The sequence below is a fragment of the Garra rufa genome, chromosome 1, assembly GCF_049309525.1.
Source record: "Garra rufa chromosome 1, GarRuf1.0, whole genome shotgun sequence".
NCBI classification, from domain to species: Eukaryota; Metazoa; Chordata; class Actinopteri; order Cypriniformes; family Cyprinidae; genus Garra; species Garra rufa.
In genome coordinates, this window is record NC_133361.1 from 18,167,999 (window position 1) to 18,189,698 (window position 21,700).

At 36.0% G+C, this 21,700-nt stretch overlaps 2 protein-coding genes across 2 annotated transcripts; both read left to right on the plus strand.

The window, feature by feature from the left end:
- Positions 1-10,229: 10,229 nt before the first annotated feature.
- Positions 10,230-14,001, plus strand: LOC141293913 (E3 ubiquitin/ISG15 ligase TRIM25-like). The gene is made up of 6 exons (XM_073826018.1): positions 10,230-10,804; positions 10,994-11,089; positions 11,219-11,452; positions 13,028-13,175; positions 13,260-13,319; positions 13,409-14,001. Exons 1-6 carry the CDS (start codon positions 10,244-10,246, stop codon positions 13,999-14,001), a joined length of 1,692 nt encoding a protein of 563 aa, XP_073682119.1. The 5' UTR covers positions 10,230-10,243.
- A 2,303-nt stretch (positions 14,002-16,304) lies between these two features.
- On the plus strand, positions 16,305-20,777 carry LOC141331751 (E3 ubiquitin/ISG15 ligase TRIM25-like). Its single transcript, XM_073836784.1, has 7 exons — positions 16,305-16,443; positions 16,880-17,477; positions 17,930-18,025; positions 18,241-18,474; positions 18,567-18,717; positions 18,811-18,855; positions 18,997-20,777. Exons 2-7 carry the CDS (start codon positions 16,920-16,922, stop codon positions 19,539-19,541), a joined length of 1,629 nt encoding a protein of 542 aa, XP_073692885.1. The 5' UTR covers positions 16,305-16,443; positions 16,880-16,919; the 3' UTR covers positions 19,542-20,777.
- Positions 20,778-21,700: the final 923 nt, after the last annotated feature.

A 21,700-nucleotide genomic window follows, 5' to 3' on the forward strand; every position in this document is an offset into this window, starting at 1 on the left:
GAGCTGTCATGTCGTTTTTAAGTTAATCGTCAGAGCAGCACTAACAACATTAGCGCGAATGCTAACGCCAGTACAAACTGTAACGTTATGTGTGTGCGTCTGTGAGGTGAGTGAGATAGGGCGAGAGAAATAGTTTGTGCTTTCCGTACATAATAAAACGTAATATATTGTGGAAAAAAACATGGAAATAATCTGTCGTTTTTATCCTGATGTTTACTGTATTTAGTTTGGCCAGTGTCATTGTGGGTTTTAGTTATTTTGCTGTTTTGGGCTGTAAGGACCTTTGAAATAACTGAAATCGTATGGCGAAGTGATATAGACATGCTGCGGTCTAAAGCTGCCTGGAACTACGTTCGCCGTGCGTTTCCCTGAATATAATGCACACCTCTCGAACGTTCGTCAGCCAATTAGATTCAAGCATTCAACGGCCCTGTAGTATAAACGGTTTTACTGCACACCTGCCAGCCAATCAGAATCCAGTATCCAGACATTCCATGGAATAAAAGGTAATAAAGAAAACCACAAAATTTACACATTGTAACCCTCTGGTTGTGTTCGGGTCAAATTGACCCGAAAAAGATTTTTGTTTTCCCAAAAATACTAGTTAATGTTATTATATTGGACTCAAACTTCCTGACTTTGTTCACACAGGGTATAAGTACTTTTCATTTTTTTTTTTTTTTTTTTGTGGGTTTTATTTAACCTAGTCACACTTGTGGTGTTCCCGGTCAAAAATGACCGGACTCCAAACAATTGCTTATAAATCTCTCATTATGCTATATTATCACCAAATATTGGTTTCAATCTTTTTGTCAACTTGTTTTCTTTCATTTAGTACTGGTTTTGTGTTTCTATTTGCATCTGATTTGTATAGGCCTCATTTATCTGAGAGTACGTACCATGTTTTTTGAGTGAAAAAAATCTTTTTTTATGAATAAATTTTTACAATATTAAACAAAAAATGATTACAATTTGCACTGTTTCTCACACTAGTGTGTCTTAATGTTTAATCAGGAAGTTTGCTTTTAAATGCTTTTATTTTGTACAAAATTGCAAAAAGTCACACTTGTGGTGTTCCCGGGCAAAAATGACCGGACTCCAAACAATTGGTTATAAATCTGTCATTATGCTATTTTATCACCAAATATTGGATTCATTCTTTTTGTCAACTTGTTTTCTTTCATTTAGGACTGGTTTTGTGTTTCTATTTGCATCTGATTAATCGTAGGCCTCATTTATCTGAGAGTAGGTAGCATGTTTTTTGAGTGAAAAAAATCATTTTTTATGAATAATTTTCACAATATGAGAATTTTTTTTTGAAAATTTGCACTGTTTTTCACACTAGTGTACTTAAATGATTAATCAGGAAGTTTGCTTTTAAATGCTTTTATTTTGTACAAAATTGCAAAAAGGCACACTTGTGGTGTTCCCGGTCAAAAATGACCGGACTCCAAACAATTGTTTATAAATCTCTCATTATGCTATATTATCACCAAATATTGGATTCATTCTTTTTGTCAACTTGTTTTCTTTCATTTAGGACTGGTTTTGTGTATCTATTTGCATTGGATTAATCGTAGGCCTCCTTTATCTGAGAGTACCTCATTTTGTGAGTGAAAAAAAAGCATTTTTTTATGAATAATTTTCACAATATGAGAAAAAAAACTTTTCACACTAGTGTACTTTAATGATTAATCAGAAAGTTTTCTTTTAAATGCTTTTATTTTGTACCAAAATTGCACAAAGTCACATTTGTCAAAAATGGCGGCCATTGAAAGTGTATGGGGAAGATCACAAAAAAACAGGACCTTTATTTTAAATGCTTTTAGGGACACAAAGTAACACTTATGCTGTTCCCTGTTAAATCTGACCATTGTGAAAGAACACATTCAGATTATTAACATTATTAAATTTCATGGAACAACAAACCTAAACTCTTATATTTCAGTTATATATATTCTGCAAACAGACACAGTCAAACAGAGACAATATCATGGAACAACAAATCTGACTATTGTGACAGGAAAAAAAACACACATTAGCATTGCCAAATAAAGAACCACATCAACGAATACCTGATTGTTGTTTGAACTCATGCATGTAACGGACACTAGCATTATGTGTCTTGCAAATGGTCATTTTGTGAACTTATTCACATGACTCCCAAATAAATTTAGCAAATGTTTGCTCTCCATTTGCAACAGACCATGGATGTTTTCACATCTTTTGTGGCACAAAATATGCATCTCTTCCTTTTCTCTCAAAACCTATTGTCATAATGTCCCACCGAACTCTAATCGTTTCTCTTAAGCCTGGAATACACTACGCGATTTTTGCCCGAGTTTCTGGAGAAGGCTAGTTGCTGAAAGTCAGAGGGAGTCTGCAGCAGGGCCGTGCAGAGACCTTTAAAGGGGCAGGTGCTCAAAGTATAAAAAGGGCACCTGAAACAAGGCATTAAAGAGCCCCTAGGGTCCATCATCTCATTGTAGGCATCCAGTTACTTATGTAACAAGTAACAATGTCATTAATAAGACAATTTATGCATTATTTGAAGTTTAAATTGCGTTTCAGGACTCAAACAACAGAATCAGTAATAATTTTTTCACTTTGTATTGTATTGTATTGTATTGTACATTTTGTATTGTATTGTAAGATTGTAGACAACAGGCTTTACTGCAGAGTATAGAAATAAAACAAACATATTAAGGAAGGAATTTTATTTCACGATTTAAAATATTTTAAATATCAATTTAAGGCAAATTGTGACCCTTTTAAGAGCCACAGAAGTAAAATGAACAGTATGAGTAGGATTTGACAATGTACGGTAGAATATTAAGGCATAAAATGGCATGATTTATAATTCAGATACAGCTTCACACAAAACAAAACAAAATATCTTGTATAAAGGAATTTCAGCCTTTATACCATTAAAAGGGATAAATCGAGTTCATAATTTATTATATTTATTTAAAACATAAATATTACTGTCTTATTTGTTTAGATTTTTAGAAGGCACATTTACTTCTTTCACATTTACAACTCTGTGTTAAAACAACGTAGGTCGATAATTGCAATAATTTGACCATAAAAAGCTGAAAAAATGTGGAAAAGAAAAACTCACTCTCTGTCACAAAGGGGCGCTTTAAGAGCGCTGAACTATTAAGGTTTCCCTAGTAACGGCTGTACACAAATCAGCATTAACGCTGTTTATCAGGCAATAAATGAAAATGACAACGACATGTTTCTGAGGACAGTCGGTTCCCTTCAGATACATTCATATAAAGCCATCAGTGATGCGTTTTGACTTTGAAATCTACAGCATGCATATTTATTCAATGACATCATTGCCTTTTGAAGTTTAATCCAGCCCTATCGCGATTCTCGTCTTTCCATCCCCAAATGTACAGCCTCCTAAATTATAATTAAGTATTTTCTTATACTATTTAACATATTTCAAACATTTTATGGCCTTAAATTTGATACAACTAAATTTAGGAGTTTTTAGGACCTGCAGGTGCCCTCTGACAGAAGGGCACTTTGGGCATCTGAGCAAAAGGGGCGGGTGCTCGAGCATTTTTTTTCTCATATTGTGAAAATTATTCATAAAAAATGCTTTTTTCACTCACAAAATGAGGTACTTACTCTCAGATAAATGAGGCCTACGATTAATCAGATGCAAATCGAAACACAAAACCAGTCCTAAATGAAAGAAAACAAGTTGACAAAAAGATTGAATCCAATATTTGGTGATAATATAGAAAAATTTGAGATTTATAACCAATTGTTTGGAGTCCGTCCATTTTTGACCGGGAACACCAGGAGTGTGAGTGGGATCTGCACACAACCAGTATTAATGAGGATATATGCTACAGCATAACATATTATTATAAAAATAAAGCAAATAAATGTATCCATCCAAGAGCAGGTTTTTTTCCCTATGCATGTTTTCTTAACTGTAGCCTAATAAAATCATGCGTTATTTATAAGTGCTTTACACAATATAATGCTTGGGATTTTGACCCCTTAATCATGGCGGTAAGCGCCAGTAATGAAATGTAAAAATACATGGCAGTGGTAGACAGTAGATTTTTTCTCTTCATTTTAACTGCAAATGGGAAAATTATGAAAATGTGTAAATGAAAAGTGGTCTCTCAAATACACCACAAGTAATATACAGGATAGAATAAGCTACATTGATTACTTGATTTGTGCTAATTTGTCTTTGGGAATGACAGACCATTTATTTTAATTACAAGGCAAAAGTACATTAGCAAACATTTAACACAACACATTTAAGTTACATTTGATCTCATTTTATTAACAAAATACCTTTCTTTCATTTAAGAAAATCATGTTACACGTTCTCTTGCAGCAGATTCTTTGTAGACCCGCGAGTCACGACTCCTTTAACTTTGACACACCGGAAAATATAGGTCAGTATTTTAATATGATGTGTAATTATATGCATTTTCATTATATTTTACAAAATATTTTCATTACCTGTATGATGTAACGTTAGACGTAATCGTGGTCTTGCTTGCGCAATCTTTTCCTTTTGGCACACAAGCATCATTACTGTCACCTGCAGGACTAACTGTGTATTGCACCCACTGATCTTTATAATGTTCTCTATTATAGATCAATGATTGCACCCGAAAATGCTCGGTTGTGGTAAAAAATTCCAGAAACGATTCCAGATTTAGGGGGTCCAGTGAAGTGGGCAAGTGTACTGACGAAGGAGCAGTCTGCTCTATAGCTTCCCCTCCCTGTACAATAAATCCATGTAAATATCTGTCTGCTAAATATATTAAAGATTGTATCAGCAATTTCTAGCCTGAAACATAAAGTGTAAAATTCAGCTGATCTTTCATCACGATCCGCTCGCTGCCTGTCCCATAAATTGTCTGTGAAAAAACCGCGTCTCTCTGGTCAGCCTAGGGTCCAAGATATGCCAAAAAAACAATCGGCACTATCAACCTTTCCACAGCAAAAACAACATTGTTCCAACCAATCAGCGTCAGGCGTTTGGTGTTGTGGACTTTCGCTCCGCCTCCCTCACGTCCCAGCACCAGTAGGAAAGTCCACAACACGAACCCCCTGACGCTGATTGGTTGGAACACGGTTTGTTTATCTGTGGAATAGTTGATAGCGCCGATTGTTTTTTTTTTTTGTTGGCATATCTCGGACCCTAGGCTGACCAGAGAGACGCGGTTTTTTCACAGACAATTTATGGGGCAGGCAGCGAGCGGATCGTGAATAAAGGTCAGCTGAATTTGACACTTTATGTTTTAGGCTAGAAATCGCTGATACAACCTTTAATGTTACTTTACAATCGATATTATTGACCTTTAGCACAGAATTCTGACTGCTGATAATAATGGGGTGCTCCTGATATTTGTAAGAATATTTGCTAATTAGATTTAGTTTTGAATAATGGTTGTTTTTATTTTGTCAAAAAAGACATAAACATAGACTTGTGTGTAATTTAGAGAACAGCAGTGTATTTCAAATGTATTAATGCTTCGACTGAGATTTTGTCATTTGATTGCCTTGCTGTTATTTAATGATTTATCTCCATTTGTTAAAATACACAGATTTGCATAGAACCTTTAATTTATCAACATTAAATCATCATCAAAATATTACATATTCTGCTAAAATAGTATGTCAACTGTGCGTCATGGGCAATATAATTCACTTTTGCTGCCTTTATTTGATCAAAAATTGAAATGTGTTATTTTAATTTAAAATAAACAACATGCTACTGTATATTATATATTCCTGTGGTGCAAAGCTGAGTTTTCAGTCTCCAGTGTCACACAATCCTTTAGAATTCATTCTAATATTCTGATTTATTATCAACGTGGAAACAGTTGTTAGAACCTGTGGTATTTTTTCAGGATTTTTTAATAAATAAAACGTTAAACGAATTTTAATCATTTGTAACAATATAAACTACCATTTAAAAGTTTGTGGTCAGTACATTTTTATTATTTCTTTTTTGCAAAGAAATTAATACTTTTATTCACCAAGGATGTATTAAATTGTTAAAAAGGGTAACACTTTTTTTTTTACGGTCTCTTAACTAGCTTGCATATTACTAGAATATTAAACAGTTATTATTACTAATTAAGCATATTGATATTCTACATCTCTAATCCTACCCAATACCTAAATGTAACAACTACCTCTCTAAATATTATTAAGAAGCAAATTAGGAATTTACTGAGTCGTAGTCAATAGTGAATAAGTGTTCCCTATTCTTAAGTGTTACCATGAAAAGTGATAGCAAAGAAAAAAGTCATTTAAAAAAGAATCACAGGTTATAAAACATATTAAGCAGTGCAACTGTTTCCACCACAAATAATAAAAGTAAAACATCAGTATATGACAAAGATTTCTGAAGGATCCTGTTACACTGAAGACTGGAGTAATGGCCGATGAAAAGGCAGGTTTGCATCACAGGAATAAATTATATTTTAACATATTCAAATAGAAAAACATTATTTTAAACCGTAATAATATTTCACAATATTTCTGTATTTTTGATCAAGTAAATGCAAACTTAATGAGCATAAGACAATTCTTAAAAAAATTCCCCCAAAATCCCAAACTTTTGAGTAGCAGTGTATATGGAATAACCATAGTTTACAGTGAATTTAGCCCCTTAGCTGTAAACCAAGACTTCATGGGGCTTTTTTTTTTTTTTTACAGTGAATTGATGATATGGGGAAAATACATTTTTACTTCTCTTTCTCTCACAGTTTCATATCACTCTCTGCTGTGAGACAGGACCATTGTGTTTACGCACACTCTGAAAACCAAAAGTCTTTGAAGTCAAGAGAAATGAAACATATTTCCCACTAGTGATTCAAGCTCTGTAATAGAGACACACTGCTGCTCTTTGGGGCAAAGCAAATCATATGTGAGCTGTATTTCTGATAAGGTAAGAACTCAAGAAGGTCCAATTGTGTTATGTATCTATCTGTACAGATGATTCATATTCCTGTAACTTGCAGTGGACTGTGTTTCTCTAAGGCATCGTACAGTAAGTTGATTATAGAGATAAAGCTGTTGGGAAACCCTTGAATGAACTGGTCTGCTGACATTTGACATCCCATTACAATTTTAATTTTCATTAACCCTCTATGGTACGGAGTTGTCATATGGCAACAGTTAATTTCTACTGAGACTGTTATTTAAAAAAAAAAAGACTGTTATTTATCTCAAGGGGGATTAGTTAAAATTTAGGGGTTAGTAAATTACATATTTTTATTCACAAATCAACATTATCCAACATAGTTTTACTGTAAAATGAGAAAATATCAATGAATCAAAAATCATAATTTAATAGAAAAAAAAACATTTCTGGTCATTTTCCATTGTGATACACTGTTGTCATGTGGCAACGTTTTCCTAAATACCCAAATCATTTTCCCACCCCCCAAAAATATTTATTTTCAAAAATTTGTTTTGATTTGTATAATTTGTAACGCTTTAATCAACTTGTCTGAGTAGCTGTAGCCAAGAGTAAGCAGAGACTCACGTGTCTGATATTGTCTCGACTAACAACTGCGTTACTGACCAGAAATAAACAGACTAAAGAGCAGCAGAAATATAAACAGGCTTTACATGCAGACGTGCGATGCTCATAGCTTGCGCTCCTTCTATCATTCCCGTTTAAACGAGGAAGTAAGAGAGCGTGTTATGCCTTAAAGGAGCAGTACCTAATTCTACATGTTACAAATTACAGCTATTTTATGTAAAAAAAAAAACTTAAATGAACGAATATTTCATGGTTAGAACATAATGTGTACCATAGAGGGTTAACTGAACAACACGTAATTGCAGTGCACCAAATAATAGTAGAGAAATCATGTGACTGGAAAGACAGTGAGATCTCATTTTTTGGAAATCACATGATTCTCTGAAAACGCATTTGTCAGCTCTTTATCAGCAACAATCGAAATCAAGTTCTTTAGGGTCTCAATACGATGCCTATAACATACTTTGGTTAAAATATCTCAATGGTAGTGTAAAAAAAAAACACTTTTTACTTTGTTAAAATCAGCACTTTTTAGAGCGAGCCATTCTTTTGCATGTTCCTTTAAAAGCTAATAAGCTCACCCCACCCCTCTCTTCTGTGGGGGAACAAGTTGTAATATTTACTTAAGCTGACTTTAGCTGCAGACTTGCTAACTTGCACGTTGTTAAGAAAGATGCATAAAAGATGCATAAAAAACCCTTATACTCAATTCTGCTGTAGGTGAAGCTGTTGAATGATTTGCACAGACATAGACACATACACTATATTGCCAAAAGTATTCGCTCACCTGCCTTGACTCGCATATGAACTTAGGCGACATCCCATTCCTAATCCATAGGGTTCAATATGACGTTGGTCCACCCTTTGCAGCTATAACAGCTTCAGCTCTTGGGTGTTTTTATGGAAATTTTGACCATTCTTCCAGAAGCGCATTTGAGGTCACACACTGATGTTGGACGAGAAGGCCTGGCTCTCAGTCTCCGCTCTAATTCATCATAATTGAGGTCAGGACTCTGTGCAGGCCAGTCAAGTTCATCCACACCAGACTCTGTCGTCCATGTCTTTATGCCCTGCTGAAAAAAACAGCATATGCTGGTTAGGTATGTTTTGGTGCTGGGATGCTGGTTTTAGCTGGTTTATGCTGGTCCTTTGCTGGTTTATGCTGGTCATGTTGCTGGTCAAGGACCAGCATAAACCAGCAAAGGACCAGCATTAACCAGCAACATGACCAGCAAAAAACCAGCAAGGGACCAGCATAAACCAGCAAAGGACCAGCATAAACCAGCTAAAACCAGCATCCCAGCACCAAAACATACCTAACCAGCATATGCTGGTTTTTTCAGCAGGGTGGACTTTGCTTTGTGCACTGGTGAAGAGGATGAGGAAGGGGCCAGCTCCAAACTGTTCCCACAAAGTTGGGAGCATGGAATTGTCCAAAGTGTCTTGGAATGCTGAAGCATTCAGAGTTCCTTTCACTGGAACTAAGGGCCCAAGCCCAGCTCCTGAAAAACAACCCCACACCACCAAACAATCCCCCCTCCAACAAATATTACACTTGGTACAATGCCGTCAGACAAGTGCCGTTCTCCTGGCAACCGCCAAACCCAGACTTGTCCATCAGATTGCCAGATGGAAAAGTGCAATTCGTCACTCCAGAGAATGCATCTCCACTGAGTCCAGTGGAGGCATGATTTACACCACTGCATCCAACACTGTGCATTGCACTTGGTGATGTAAGGCTTGGATGCAGTTGCTCGGCCTTGAGCTAATCTGAAGGCCACATGAAGTGTGGAGATCTGTAGCGATTGACTCTGCAAAAAGTTGGCGACCTCTTCTCACTATGCGCCTCAACATTCGCTGACCCCGCTCCGTCAGTTTACGTGGCCTACCACTTCGTAGCTGAGTTGTTGTCATTCCCAATCTCTTCCACATTCTTAATACAGCTGACAGTTGTCTGTGGAATATTTAGGAGCGAGGAAATTCATGACTTGTTGCACAGATGGCATCCTATCACAGTCTGCTTGCCTAGGTGCTTGATTTTATACACCTATGGCCATGGAAGTGATTGGAACACCGGATTCTGATTGTTTGGATGGGTGAGCGAATACTTTTGGCAATATAGTGTATATGTAGATAGGTAAAACAATACCACTGGGTGGATTATTATCATCACAGGGTGGTCACATTTATGTTCAATTGTAAAAGTGAGTTTTCCATCCAATGAGCCCTTTAAAAAATGTGGCTTTATAATTTTTGACTACATGTAACTACATGCTAATAAAAAAAAAAAAATATATATATATATATATATACAGTACATACACACACACACACACACATACATATATATATTGCCTCATGCAAACTATGTTTGTTTTAGCAAGACCGTGGTTATTTTGTGGTTATGGAATATTCATGTTTTTGGTTTTATCCATAGTAAAACCATGGTTCATTTTTGCAAGGGAGTTTTAGGTCTGGACAGTAAGATAATGATACACTGTTGAAGATCTAGCTATAGTTTATGTAATAAAAATGTATTTTTTTAACATGACAAAATGGTAAAAGTTTAAAAAAGAGGTAACATCTTGGCAGTATCTACTTGCATTTTAGTGAAATATGGCATTTGACAAATAACAATGCTTTTCTTGGCAAATCAGCTCTTATTGCAAGACAGAAGTCAAAACTCACTGCTAAGAAATGGCGGAGTCAGCAGCGAATCAATTTGTGGATCAGTTCAGCTGTCCAATCTGTTTAGATGGACTAAAAGAGCCGGTGACGATTCCCTGTGGACACAGTTACTGTATGAGCTGTATTACTGACTGCTGGGGCCAGAAGGAGCAGGGGCTGCCGTATCGCTGTCCCCAATGCAGAGAGAGCTTCAGTCAGAGACCTCTACTGAAGAAGAACACCCTGATAGCTGCGGTTATGGAGACGCTGCAGAAGATTTCACAGTCTACAACGGTTGCTGTGGACTGTGATGTTTGCACAACAGAGAAGAACAGAGCTGTAAAAACCTGTCTGCAGTGCTTGGCCTCCTTCTGTCAAACTCATCTTCAGCCTCACTATGAATCACCTGCATTTATGAAGCACAAACTAGTCGAAGCCTCCAAAAATATTCAGGAGAACATCTGCCTCAGTCATGGCAAACTTCTGGAGATTTACTGTCAGGATGACAGTCAATTGATTTGTTGGTTGTGTACTGATAATCATAAAGGACACAGTATGGTGTTTGTGGATTCAGAATGGACTAATAAAAAGGTAACATAAGCACTAATAAAAAATTGATAACATATTTTAGTAATAATTGTTATTATTTTGTATTTTCATGCTTTTACTTAGACTCAATTCAATTCACTCAATTCACCTTGTTACACCCCTCTACCAGAATTGAAAGGGTGTATTTTTGTGTATTACTGTTTCATTCATTTTGTATGTTAACATCCTCAGGATGAGATTGTGGAGAAAGAGGTGTCATGTCAAAAGCTGATCCAGGAGCGAGAGAGGGGTCACAGGGAACTCAGTGAAGCTGTGAAGCTTCTTACGGTAGGTTTCTTTACGTCTTCTTAAAGAACTTGACAAAAACTGCTCACAATAATTGCATTTATTTTGGTTAGTGTGCCAAAATAACTCAGAACAATGATCTGCACAATCACATCTTTCCGTCTCCAAAAGAGTTCAGCGCTGGAGACCATGGAGGACGTTGAAAAGGTCTTCACTGAGCTCATCTGCTTTCTTGAGAAGAAACGCTCTGAGATTAAAGAGCAGATCAGAGCTCAGGAGAAGACTGAGATAGATCGAGCAGAGGAGATTCACATACATCTGGATCAAGAGCTGACAGAACTCAGAAAAAGACAAAGCGAGTCCAAGAAGCTTCTGACTACTGATGATCAGGTCTATTGTCCGAAGGTAATAAAAGTTTACAAAATAAATAGTAGGTTTGCAATTAATTGTTACTTTACATACATTCTGTTTTGCAACCTGCTTGCCTGTTTTCCCACAAATGTAACGTTTTTTTTACGAGATATTACACTGGACATTAAATCTCTTGTTTATTTTCCCAAATTTAAACTTATAAATGTTTCTTCCTTTCGTTCAATTTTAATTACTATATTTGCACCCTTTTCTGTAATAAAATAATAATAATAATAATGATAATAATAATAATAAAACACTGTAGGATAACTTTTTAATTTCCTGTGAAATTAAATTTGAACAGCTTTAGCTTTTTATCAAAAAAGCATGTCAGATTTATTTGTATAGCACACACTCCACACATGTCAGTAGTTAGTTTAGCATTCTCTGGCGGCGCAAAGTCAAATGCTATGAACCAGTGGAAGATAAAATTAGCTTTTCAGACCTTTTACAATTGTCACTTGCTTAAACATCAGGAGAAGACTTAAGGATATTAGAAAAGAGATGGCCTGTGTCCATACTCATGTCCACGGTTTTCATGCACTCAAAGACGTACACCAGTACTGACTCAAAAGCACAAGAAAAGTCAGCTCCAATTTGCTCAAAGTAGTTTTGGGATTCTGTTCTGTGAAGCAATGAGACAAAAGCGGAACTTTCTGTGGAAAAGAACACTTTGAAGATAAGCATGGTGGTGGCTTGGTGATGCTCTGGGGCTGCTGTGCATCTTCTGGCACTAGAAACTAGTCTCAGCCTCAGACGTCACGCTGTTCTCCCTCTTCTTATTTAACTTTCAATGCGGGTTATTTCAATGATTGACTTGTTGCACGCCAGTCTGTTGTTGTGGGGGCATTTCCACGCACTGAAACGTGATGCTGAACGGAAAGAACTGTGATTGGTTGGTGTTGGTCGAACGGCCTTATGTGCGGGCCTTGGCCAATGAAAGCTGCCATGAATTCCAGACCTTCAGCCCTCAGTCTGAAAGTCTGGCTACGCGAGACTACTAGAAACCTGAAGTGTGTGGAAGGGACGATGGATTTAAAAAAAAAAATGTTATTCCACCTGTGAGGAAGCTGAAGCTTGGGTGGCACTGGCTCTTCAAACAATGATCCCAAGCATGCTTCAATTCCACCAAGGCTTAGTTGCAGAAGAAGTCTTGGAAGATTCTACAGCGGCAATCACAGTCACCTGACTTGAACCGAATAAAACAATTTCTGATGGGATTTATAGAGCATGGTTCCAGCACATAAACCCAAGGAAATGACTGAACCGGAGGCCATTGCTCATGAGAAATCTGATAACGAACGCTGCCAGAAGCTGATGTCTGCCAATGCATCTCGTTTGCAACAGGTCATAAAAGCCAAAGGGTGCTCTACCAAAGCACTAAAGATGCTTGCCAGAAAGAGGTTGAATAATTGATTTGCATAAGGTTGAATAATTTTGATTGCAACTGTATATTCCCAAACACTGCACCACATCACAGCCCTAGTCATTTCATCACTGTATACTACCACTGTTACACATTTTTTGTGTTTTTTCATAACAAGCAGTCCTGTATTTTTCTCATTTCAGAGCCACCAGTCTATGTTTACTTTACCCACATTTGAAGGCAGCATTACTCAACAGACTAACCGTTTTTTTAAAGACATTTCAATCTCAATGTTTAAGGAGGCTTTGGAAGACTTCTGTCAACAACAAACAGCTAGAATATTCAGAGAAGGTCTGAATATTTTGATATGGTATATTGCCATACTCTGTAGGGTTAAACCAACAAATTAACCATTTGCTTGTTTTATCTCTTCAGTGTCAAATGTCTATGTTACAAACCCTCCAGAACCAAAGACCCACAATGATTTTTTGCAGTGTAAGTGTATTCGCTGTTTCTTGAAAGGAAACACTGGAACCAAAGTGTACTTTGTTTAACATTTTTTATTGTCCATTTCTCCTTCCCAGATTTCTATGAGCTTCACTTGGATCTAAACACTGCACACAAAAACGTCAAACTGTCAGAAGACAACAGGAAAATATCATCTTCAGATAATGCTCAGCAATATCCTGATCAACCAGAGCGGTTTAATGAGCGCCCCTATATCTTGTCTAGAGACGGGTTGTATGGTCGCTTTTACTGGGAGGTCGAGTTCAGTGGGGACGAATGGGCTGTAGGAGTTTGTTACATAGGAATTAAACGTAAAGGAAGCAGTGTTGACTGTGCACTTGGCTTCAACAAAAAGTCATGGAGACTGGGTTATTATCTGAAGAATTTTGGGTTCATTCATGCTCAAAAAAAAGTCTCACTCCCTGTTGCCTCTAGAATAGGAGTGTATATGGATCACAGTGCAGGAACTCTGTCCTTCTACAGCGTATCTGACACAATGACTCTCCTTCACAGAGTCCAGACCACTTTCGCTGAACCCTTATACCCTGCATTTAAGGTTGGAGCCGGTTCATCTGCCAGGATCAAAGAGCTGAGAAAGACCACATTTTGCACAGCCGAAGAGAGCAGTCTTTATGAACGCGTGAGACTTACTATTGAAGAGACTTTCTAGTCTAAAAATGTGCAATATAAAACAGTATAAAAGGCTGATTTTGTACAGGTAAAGTAACTGGAAGCGAATGACGCCCGAAGCCAAACACAGTCAAGTTAAAAATAGCAGTGCCCACTCTCTCGTGAAAAAAAAAGGTGGATAAAAAACTAAATTCAAACCATAAATTAACTGAACTATTTCAAAATGCAAGAGATCAGTACAGTGTAGCATGTTTTCTACATTAAATCTCTTCTCAAATGATTTATTAAATGGTTAGTCTCCTTAATCATGGTTTTATAATTAAAAAATCTATATTTTTAGATAAGTTTTGAGTGTTTTTTAATAAGTGATTTATACATTTATGCAGGATGTTTTAGATTTGTATAAAAAAACAGTTGCAATCAAAGTTATTCAACCCCCAGAGACTGTAGTACTTTACAAATATAAACTTTTCTGAAAATTCTGGATTTTATAAAACATGCATCTATAGCAGAATACTGGCATATTAAAAGTGATAATGTTAATATATAATGTAATATTTTTGAGTTCAAGGATGTTTTACCAGCACAGCTATGTCATAATTATTTAACTATATTGCTGTTTTTAGTCAATTGTTTGTTTGGTGGGGAACAAAAACTAAAACTAAATTAAACCTTTGGAAAATCTATTAAAAATAAGCTTGAGCTGTTACACATTCATACAGTTAGCCCATGCATGTGGTGAAGTTGAGTAGATAATATAACAGAGTAAGCCGAGCTCGCACAAATGCTATATAGAAGAAATAATTGTATTACTTTAGAAAGTTTAAGGCTACATGCAAATTTCCAAGATATTAAACGTTTCTAGAGACACAGCTGGCAGCCTCATTCCTTAGCCTAAAATATGTTGTACTAGAAAACATTTGAGGGTGTTGAATATCATAAAATGTTTAACCAGAACAACTGTGGAAAAGCCTGCAATGCACAGCAAAAGACTTTCAAGATGACCCAATGAAAGGGTGGAAAGACATTTCAATGCAGAGTATAGGAAGAACACCAGACAAGTATGGCCTTCATGTTGGGGCATCTTGCCGATTGCCACTCAGAAGAATATAAAATGCTGAATATGCTCTTTATTTTGATAGACCTCTGGAGTTCTGGAAAAATGTTTTATGGAGTGGATGAGGAAATACCCCTGACACTGTAAAGCGCTTTGAGTGTCTAGAAAAGCGGTATATAAATGTAACAAATTATTATTATTATTATTATTATTATTATTATTATTATTATGTGATCAAACTGGAACATTTTGGACCCATGAATCAGTGGTGTGTCTGGTGCAAAAAAGGCACAACTTATGAACAGAAGAACATCATCTCCATTGTCAAACGTCCTGTTACGGGGGTGTTTTGCTGTAGCAGAAAATGGAAACCATGACTATATGAAGGTCATGATCTTTGAAGTATCAGACCATTTTAGCAAGAATTGTGATGCCTTTGGTTCAAAGACTGAAGCTGATGATCATTGGACTTTCCTGCAGGACAACCATCCCAAAGTAAACATCCAAATCTACTTATGCTTGGTTCAGGGATCAGTCATAGAATGTACTTGAGTGGCCCGTTCAGTCTTCAGATTTATTTCTCATTGATAATATTTAGTTGAATTTGAAGAAAGCAGTGGCAAAGTGAAAACCAACAATCATCAGTGATCTGAAAGCTTTTTCAGGCGAGGAATGGGCAAAGATTGCAGAAGAGAAGTGACAGACGCTTCTAAGCACTTCCAAGAAGGGTTTATTGGTGATTTTAAAGAATAAAATATGTTTCACCATATTTTAATTTTTGGGGGTTGAATAATTTTGAACATGAATGTTTAAGCCATTTTTTTCATTATTCATCTTACGTTCTCAGAATTACTTAAATGTGTAAAAGTTACTCCCTAATTTCCCTAATAGTGTACTTGATGCCTTTGTTAATTTGTTTTCACAAAATGTATTTATCTGCAGCCTCGCAAATTAATTGTATGTGCCTTGTACAAATAATGCATTTTCATGAAAGGCATAAAGAATAAAGGTCAAAGAGGTTGAATCATTTCGATTGCAACTGGGATCAGTTGTGGTCAAGATAATCTGCTTTCATTCATGATTTTTGTTTTGTTTTGTTTTTTTAAGCCTAGAAATAACATATTTTAAATATTTTACGTTAAATAATAGCAGTTCAATAATGCATTCCAATCGATCAAATGAAAAAAAAAAGAATAAAAATAAAAATTTATGTCTCTTTCTCTCTGTGTTTCACCATCTCTTCCATCTTTGAGACACGCCCATTTTTGTTCACGCAGTGAAAACAGGAAGTAAATCCAAAAGGAAACCAACGAAATTTATTTCTTCACTACATGTGTGATTTCAGCTGCTGGAATATATCCGTTACACTGTTCTTTGGGGACAAATCTGTAAAGCAAACAACATTTGAGTTGTATTTCGGTCGAGGTAAGATCCAAAAATAATGCCATTCTCATGCTGTCTGCTTTCACACTGAAGTCGCATGGAGTTTAGTCTTAAGTGTTTACAGATCGTTTGTACTTCTGTAACTTGTACAGGCCTGGTGAAACTAAATTTAGTTTTGTACTTAATTGCTTAACGTGTATTTAAAAGTGTGTTGTCTAATAAAAGCATGTTTTTGAAACAGAATACCCGAGTACATCGTTACTACTAAACTTTATGTTTTACTTTTTATAATTTAACTAATTATTTAAAAGGTCTGAAAAAGATTATTCTGGGCTCAAAACTAGTTTCTATTCTATTACTATATTTATTGACAGCACAAAGCAACAGAATTGCAGCTGATAGTATAGTATCTACTAGTTTTTCAACTTAAGTGGAAAATATCATTTGACAAATATTGTTGCTTTTCTTGGCAAAACAGCTCTTATTGCAAAACAGAAGTCAAAACTCACTGTAAAGAAATGGCGGAATCAGAAGCGAGTCGATTTGTGGATCAGTTCAGCTGCTCAATCTGTTTGGATGGACTGAAAGAGCCGGTGACGATTCCCTGTGGACACAGTTACTGTATGAGCTGTATTACTGACTGCTGGGGCCAGAAGGAGCAGGGGCCTCCATACCGTTGTCCCCAATGCAGAGAGAGCTTCAGTCAGAGACCTCTACTGAAGAAGAACACCCTGATAGCTGAGATGATGGAGACGCTGCAGAAGACATCCCTACAAACAGCTCCTGTGGACTGTGATGTTTGCACAACAGAGAAGAACAGAGCTATAAAAACCTGTCTGCAGTGCTTGGCCTCCTTCTGTCAAACTCATCTTCAGCCTCACTATGAATCGCCTGCGTTTATGAAGCACAAACTAGTCGAAGCCTCCAAAAACATTCAGGAGAACATCTGCCTCAGTCATGGAAAACTTCTGGAGATTTACTGTCAGGATGACCGGCAATGCATTTGTTGTTTGTGTACTGATAATCATAAAGGGCACAGTGTTGTATCCGTGGATTCCGAATGGACCAGTAAAAAGGTAATATCAACAATAAAAATAATTTAAAAAATGCATTATTTTATTGCATATATTTATAGTCAGTTCTGGCTCATCTGCATGGGCATGTGGGCATTCAAAATATGAATCCAGACATCTATATGAATCTGAAGTAATAATAAATTGAAAATGCTTTAGAATTTTTAGACTATTTTTTTTAAGTTGTAGAAGGATATATTAAAATTTAGCACATAGCTTCGGCAGGCATGTATTATGACACTAAGTTGGTCAGCTATAAAGCATACAGAATATTTATGATAAACTAACACTAAGACCCAGAATCTTCCCTAGGAAAATGTACAATCAGGAGCCACTATTGTGTATAATTTGTAGGTTTGATTTCCCTGGTTACACCTCTTTACCAGAGTGATAAGGTGTTATGATGTCTATTTTTGTTTATTGTTTTATTTTAATTTTTTTGTTAACAACTTCAGGAAGAATTGAAGGAGGTAAAGGAAACGTGTCACAAACTGATCCAGGAGCGAGAGAAAAGTCAGCTGGAACTCAGTGAAGCTGTGAAGCTCCTTAAAGTATGTTTCTTTATCTGTTCTTTAGTTGTGAAGTTTGTTTGACACACAAATGTAGATCTTTTAAAGTCATTAAAAGTAGATGATGCCCAATGGGCTTTGAGTTTTCCAAAAATTGAAATAAGTTCTTATTGAGACTTCTGCCATTTTATTTACTGCCACTAATTTACTGTCTATCTACATTGTTTTGCATGATCAGATCTTTGTGTCTCTGACAGAGTTCAGCGTTGGAGAGCATGGAGGACGTTGAAAAGGTCTTCACTGAGCTCATCTGCTTTCTCGAGAAGAAACGCTCTGAGATTAAAGAGCAGATCAGAGCTCAGGAGAAGACTGAGATAGATCGAGCGGAGGAGCTTCGCAAACATCTGGATCAAGAGCTGAAAGAACTCAGAATGAGACAAGCTGAGATCGAAAAACTTCTGATTGTTGATGATCAGGTCAATTTTCTGAAGGTAATGAATTGAAAGCCTATATACTGACATAAACTGATTGACATTTAATAGTCTCCTTTACATAACAACCAGTGCTGTTTGTCTCATTTCAGAGCTGTCAGTCTGCGTGTGTTTTGCCCACATTTGAAAACGTTCCCATCACCCAACACACTCGTCTGTATTTTAAAGATGTTTCAATCTGCATTTTCAAGGAAGTTTTGGAGGATGTCTGTCAACAGCAAACAGCTAAAATATCTCAAGAAGGTCTGAATATTTTGACATTTTGTATTGCCATTCGTACTCTGTAGGTTTAAACCAAGAAATTAATCACATGTTTGTTTTGTGTTGTCTCTTCAGTGTCAAAAGTCTGTGTTGCCAAGACCCAATATGATTTTTTGCAGTGTAAGTTCAACTGCGGTTTCCTTGAGGCAAACACTTAATAATTGATAAGAATATGATCCGTTACAGTGTGAATATTTTGGAACCAAAATGTACTTTGTTCTATATATATATATATATATATTGTCCATTTCTCCTCCTCAGATTTTTGTGAACTTCACCTGGATCCAAACACTGCACCCAGTGCCCTCATACTGTCTGAGAACAACAGGAAAGTGTCATTTACATATAAAAAAAACCAAAATCAATGTCCTGATCACCCAGAGCGTTTTGATACATATGCCAATGTCATGTGTCAAGAGGGTTTGTGTGGTCGCTGTTACTGGGAGGTCGAGTGCAGTGGGAACCAATGGGCTATAGCAGTTTGTTACAAAGGAATTGGACGTAAAGGAAAAAGGGATGACTGTAGACTTGGTGACAACAAAAAGTCCTGGTCATTCGCATACTATCAACCAAATTTCAGTTTTAAACATGACAAAAAGACAGTCTCAATCCCTGCTGTCTGCTCCTCTAGAATAGGAGTGTATCTGGATCACAGTGCAGGCACCCTGTCCTTCTACAGCGTCTCTGACAAAATGACTCTCCTTCACAGAGTCCAGACCACTTTCACCGAACCCTTATACCCTGTGTTTAATACTGGAAGAATGGCCTCTGTCAGGATCATTGAGGAGGAGAGTTTAAAAATATAATTGATCAGTCAGAAAATGTTACATTTATAAATGTCATGACTGTATTTGTATTTGATACGCATAAAACATTAATTTAAAGGCACAATATCTACGTTTCGCCACTACACTCTTAAAAATAAAGGTGCTTCAAATGGTTCCATAAAAAATCTTTAACATCTGAAGAACCTTTCTGTTTCACAAAAGGGCGAAAGGAAGTGTGTGAGAGAAGGTTCTTCAGATTATAAAAGGGTAAGAAAGAAATGGTTCTATAAAGAACCTTTGACTGAATGGTTCTTTGTGGAACCAAAAATGGTTCTATGGCATCGCTTGAAGAACCCTTTAAAGCACCTTTATTTTAAGAGTGTAGAGGTTGGGTATTAAAAAAACACAAAGCTGTAGCTTACCATACTAGATACTAGAGTGTGTTGAAATATATATTTAAAAAAAAAATGCTGCATGGCTTGTGTTGCTAAATGGCATGCAATACATTTTGAAATAATTTGTATGATGGAGAAAATGCTGTATTAGTGTTACTACAGATAAAGCTGCAATGCTGCATCTAATAATGCTGTGTTACCCACTTTACAAAACAGTGTTGTCTCTGAGGCATCGTAAAAACATGGTACTTGTATAATCAAGACAATGAGATTTAAACTATAATACTAACAGTGTTGAGCTACATATTCATGATTAGTTTTCTGAGGATGAAGGTATTCAAACCGTTGCTCAACTGCCTAATAAAACACAACACAATATATTAAAGACAACAGCGTATGGCCGAACCGAAACCAAACTAGTCATAAATGACGGGATTTGACTGTCTTGAGTCATTCCCTATTCCCTATAGAGCACCATTTGCCATTCACTATACAGAAAATACCAATTCTGTGAACAAATGACCGATTTCAGTCCCAGCTCTAGAGAGCATTTGATCAGACAGATTTTTCTTTTTTGCTTTGTTAATTCAATGGCACAAGAAGTATTGAATTTATGTCAAATTAAGATTAGCTGACAGAGAAAAAGAAGAAACGAAAATAGAAAAAATAAAGAAAATTATATACATTTCAGTGTTTTTTTTTGTTCCAAGAGATTTACATACAATTTTAAGTCATTAATAAAATGGGAAAGTTTGGTTTACATTGAGCCCTCTTTTTTTTACTATATGGAATTTTCCTAATAAAGTAAATTAATGCATAATATGTCGTTATTTACAATTCAAATGTTCATTTTCTGTATAAAAATAGCACATCAAATATACAAATTTCTATCATAAAATGCAAAATGGTTTCTTTTTCTTGACCACAAAATTCACAGGTGTATGAAATACTCTTCTCCAAAACATGCTTAGCAGGATAAATTCTATGAAGTATTTTGTAAGACACTTCCTTAATTGTGTTATTGATACAAACCCAAGAGATATTACCAAATAAAGAAGACCAAAAAATCTTGCTGCTGGTAAAGACACAGAACAAAGAGCAATCCTTATAATCTTATTACTTGTTTTAAAGCATCAATATTTTCAAAGAAAATGTTTCCATGAGGATTAACCATGCTGATACCCTCTGAAATATAGTTTTTAAAAAGTACCATCACACTCTTTGAAATTGCGTCAATAACAAGAACGAATTCTCTTGGTTTAATTGGTAACTGGAATTTTTGAAGAAATTCAGTTTATGTCAACAAGTACGCATGAGAATTAAATAACTGTCTTACTAAAAGAATACCTTCATTGAACCAAGTATGATATAATTTCAGACAGAACATTTAATGAGAATCTGAAGTGCAGAAACTAGGTTAGAAACTAGGTTTTATATGCTTATAATGAATTTTGTCATTGTTTTGTAGCATACTAGCTTAAATATAACCTTAAGGCTGCTCATTTTTGTTTAGACTTCAGAGTCTCCATGCAGAAGGTAAGGTTTAATGACTCAAAACAGTTAATCTTATAATTTTTAATATATTATTTTGTATTAATAGTATTAATCCTTTACTGTCTTTAAGTATACCAAAATGCAATTTGCAAGTCACCCAATATGTATCCACTAGATGGCGCTAATAGGCCTACTTTATTTACCAAAATAAACTACAAGTTTACATTATGCATGTTCAGAAGTGTCACAAATGTGTATTACTGATTGCATAAAACAAATGTATTAGTAATACCTTCTTTAGTGACCCTT

Excerpts from the sequence above, each read along its gene's own strand:
- LOC141293913 (XM_073826018.1), top strand. The coding sequence starts at position 10,244 with ATGGCGGAGTCAGCAGCGAATCAATTTGTGGATCAGTTCAGCTGTCCA. Across the intron at positions 10,805-10,993 it reads CAGAATGGACTAATAAAAAG|GATGAGATTGTGGAGAAAGA; the intron begins GTAACATAAGCA and ends TAACATCCTCAG. Across the intron at positions 11,453-13,027 it reads ATCAGGTCTATTGTCCGAAG|AGCCACCAGTCTATGTTTAC; the intron begins GTAATAAAAGTT and ends TTCTCATTTCAG.
- LOC141331751 (XM_073836784.1), top strand. The coding sequence starts at position 16,920 with ATGGCGGAATCAGAAGCGAGTCGATTTGTGGATCAGTTCAGCTGCTCA. Across the intron at positions 18,026-18,240 it reads AAGCTGTGAAGCTCCTTAAA|AGTTCAGCGTTGGAGAGCAT; the intron begins GTATGTTTCTTT and ends TGTCTCTGACAG. Across the intron at positions 18,856-18,996 it reads CCAATATGATTTTTTGCAGT|ATTTTTGTGAACTTCACCTG; the intron begins GTAAGTTCAACT and ends TCTCCTCCTCAG.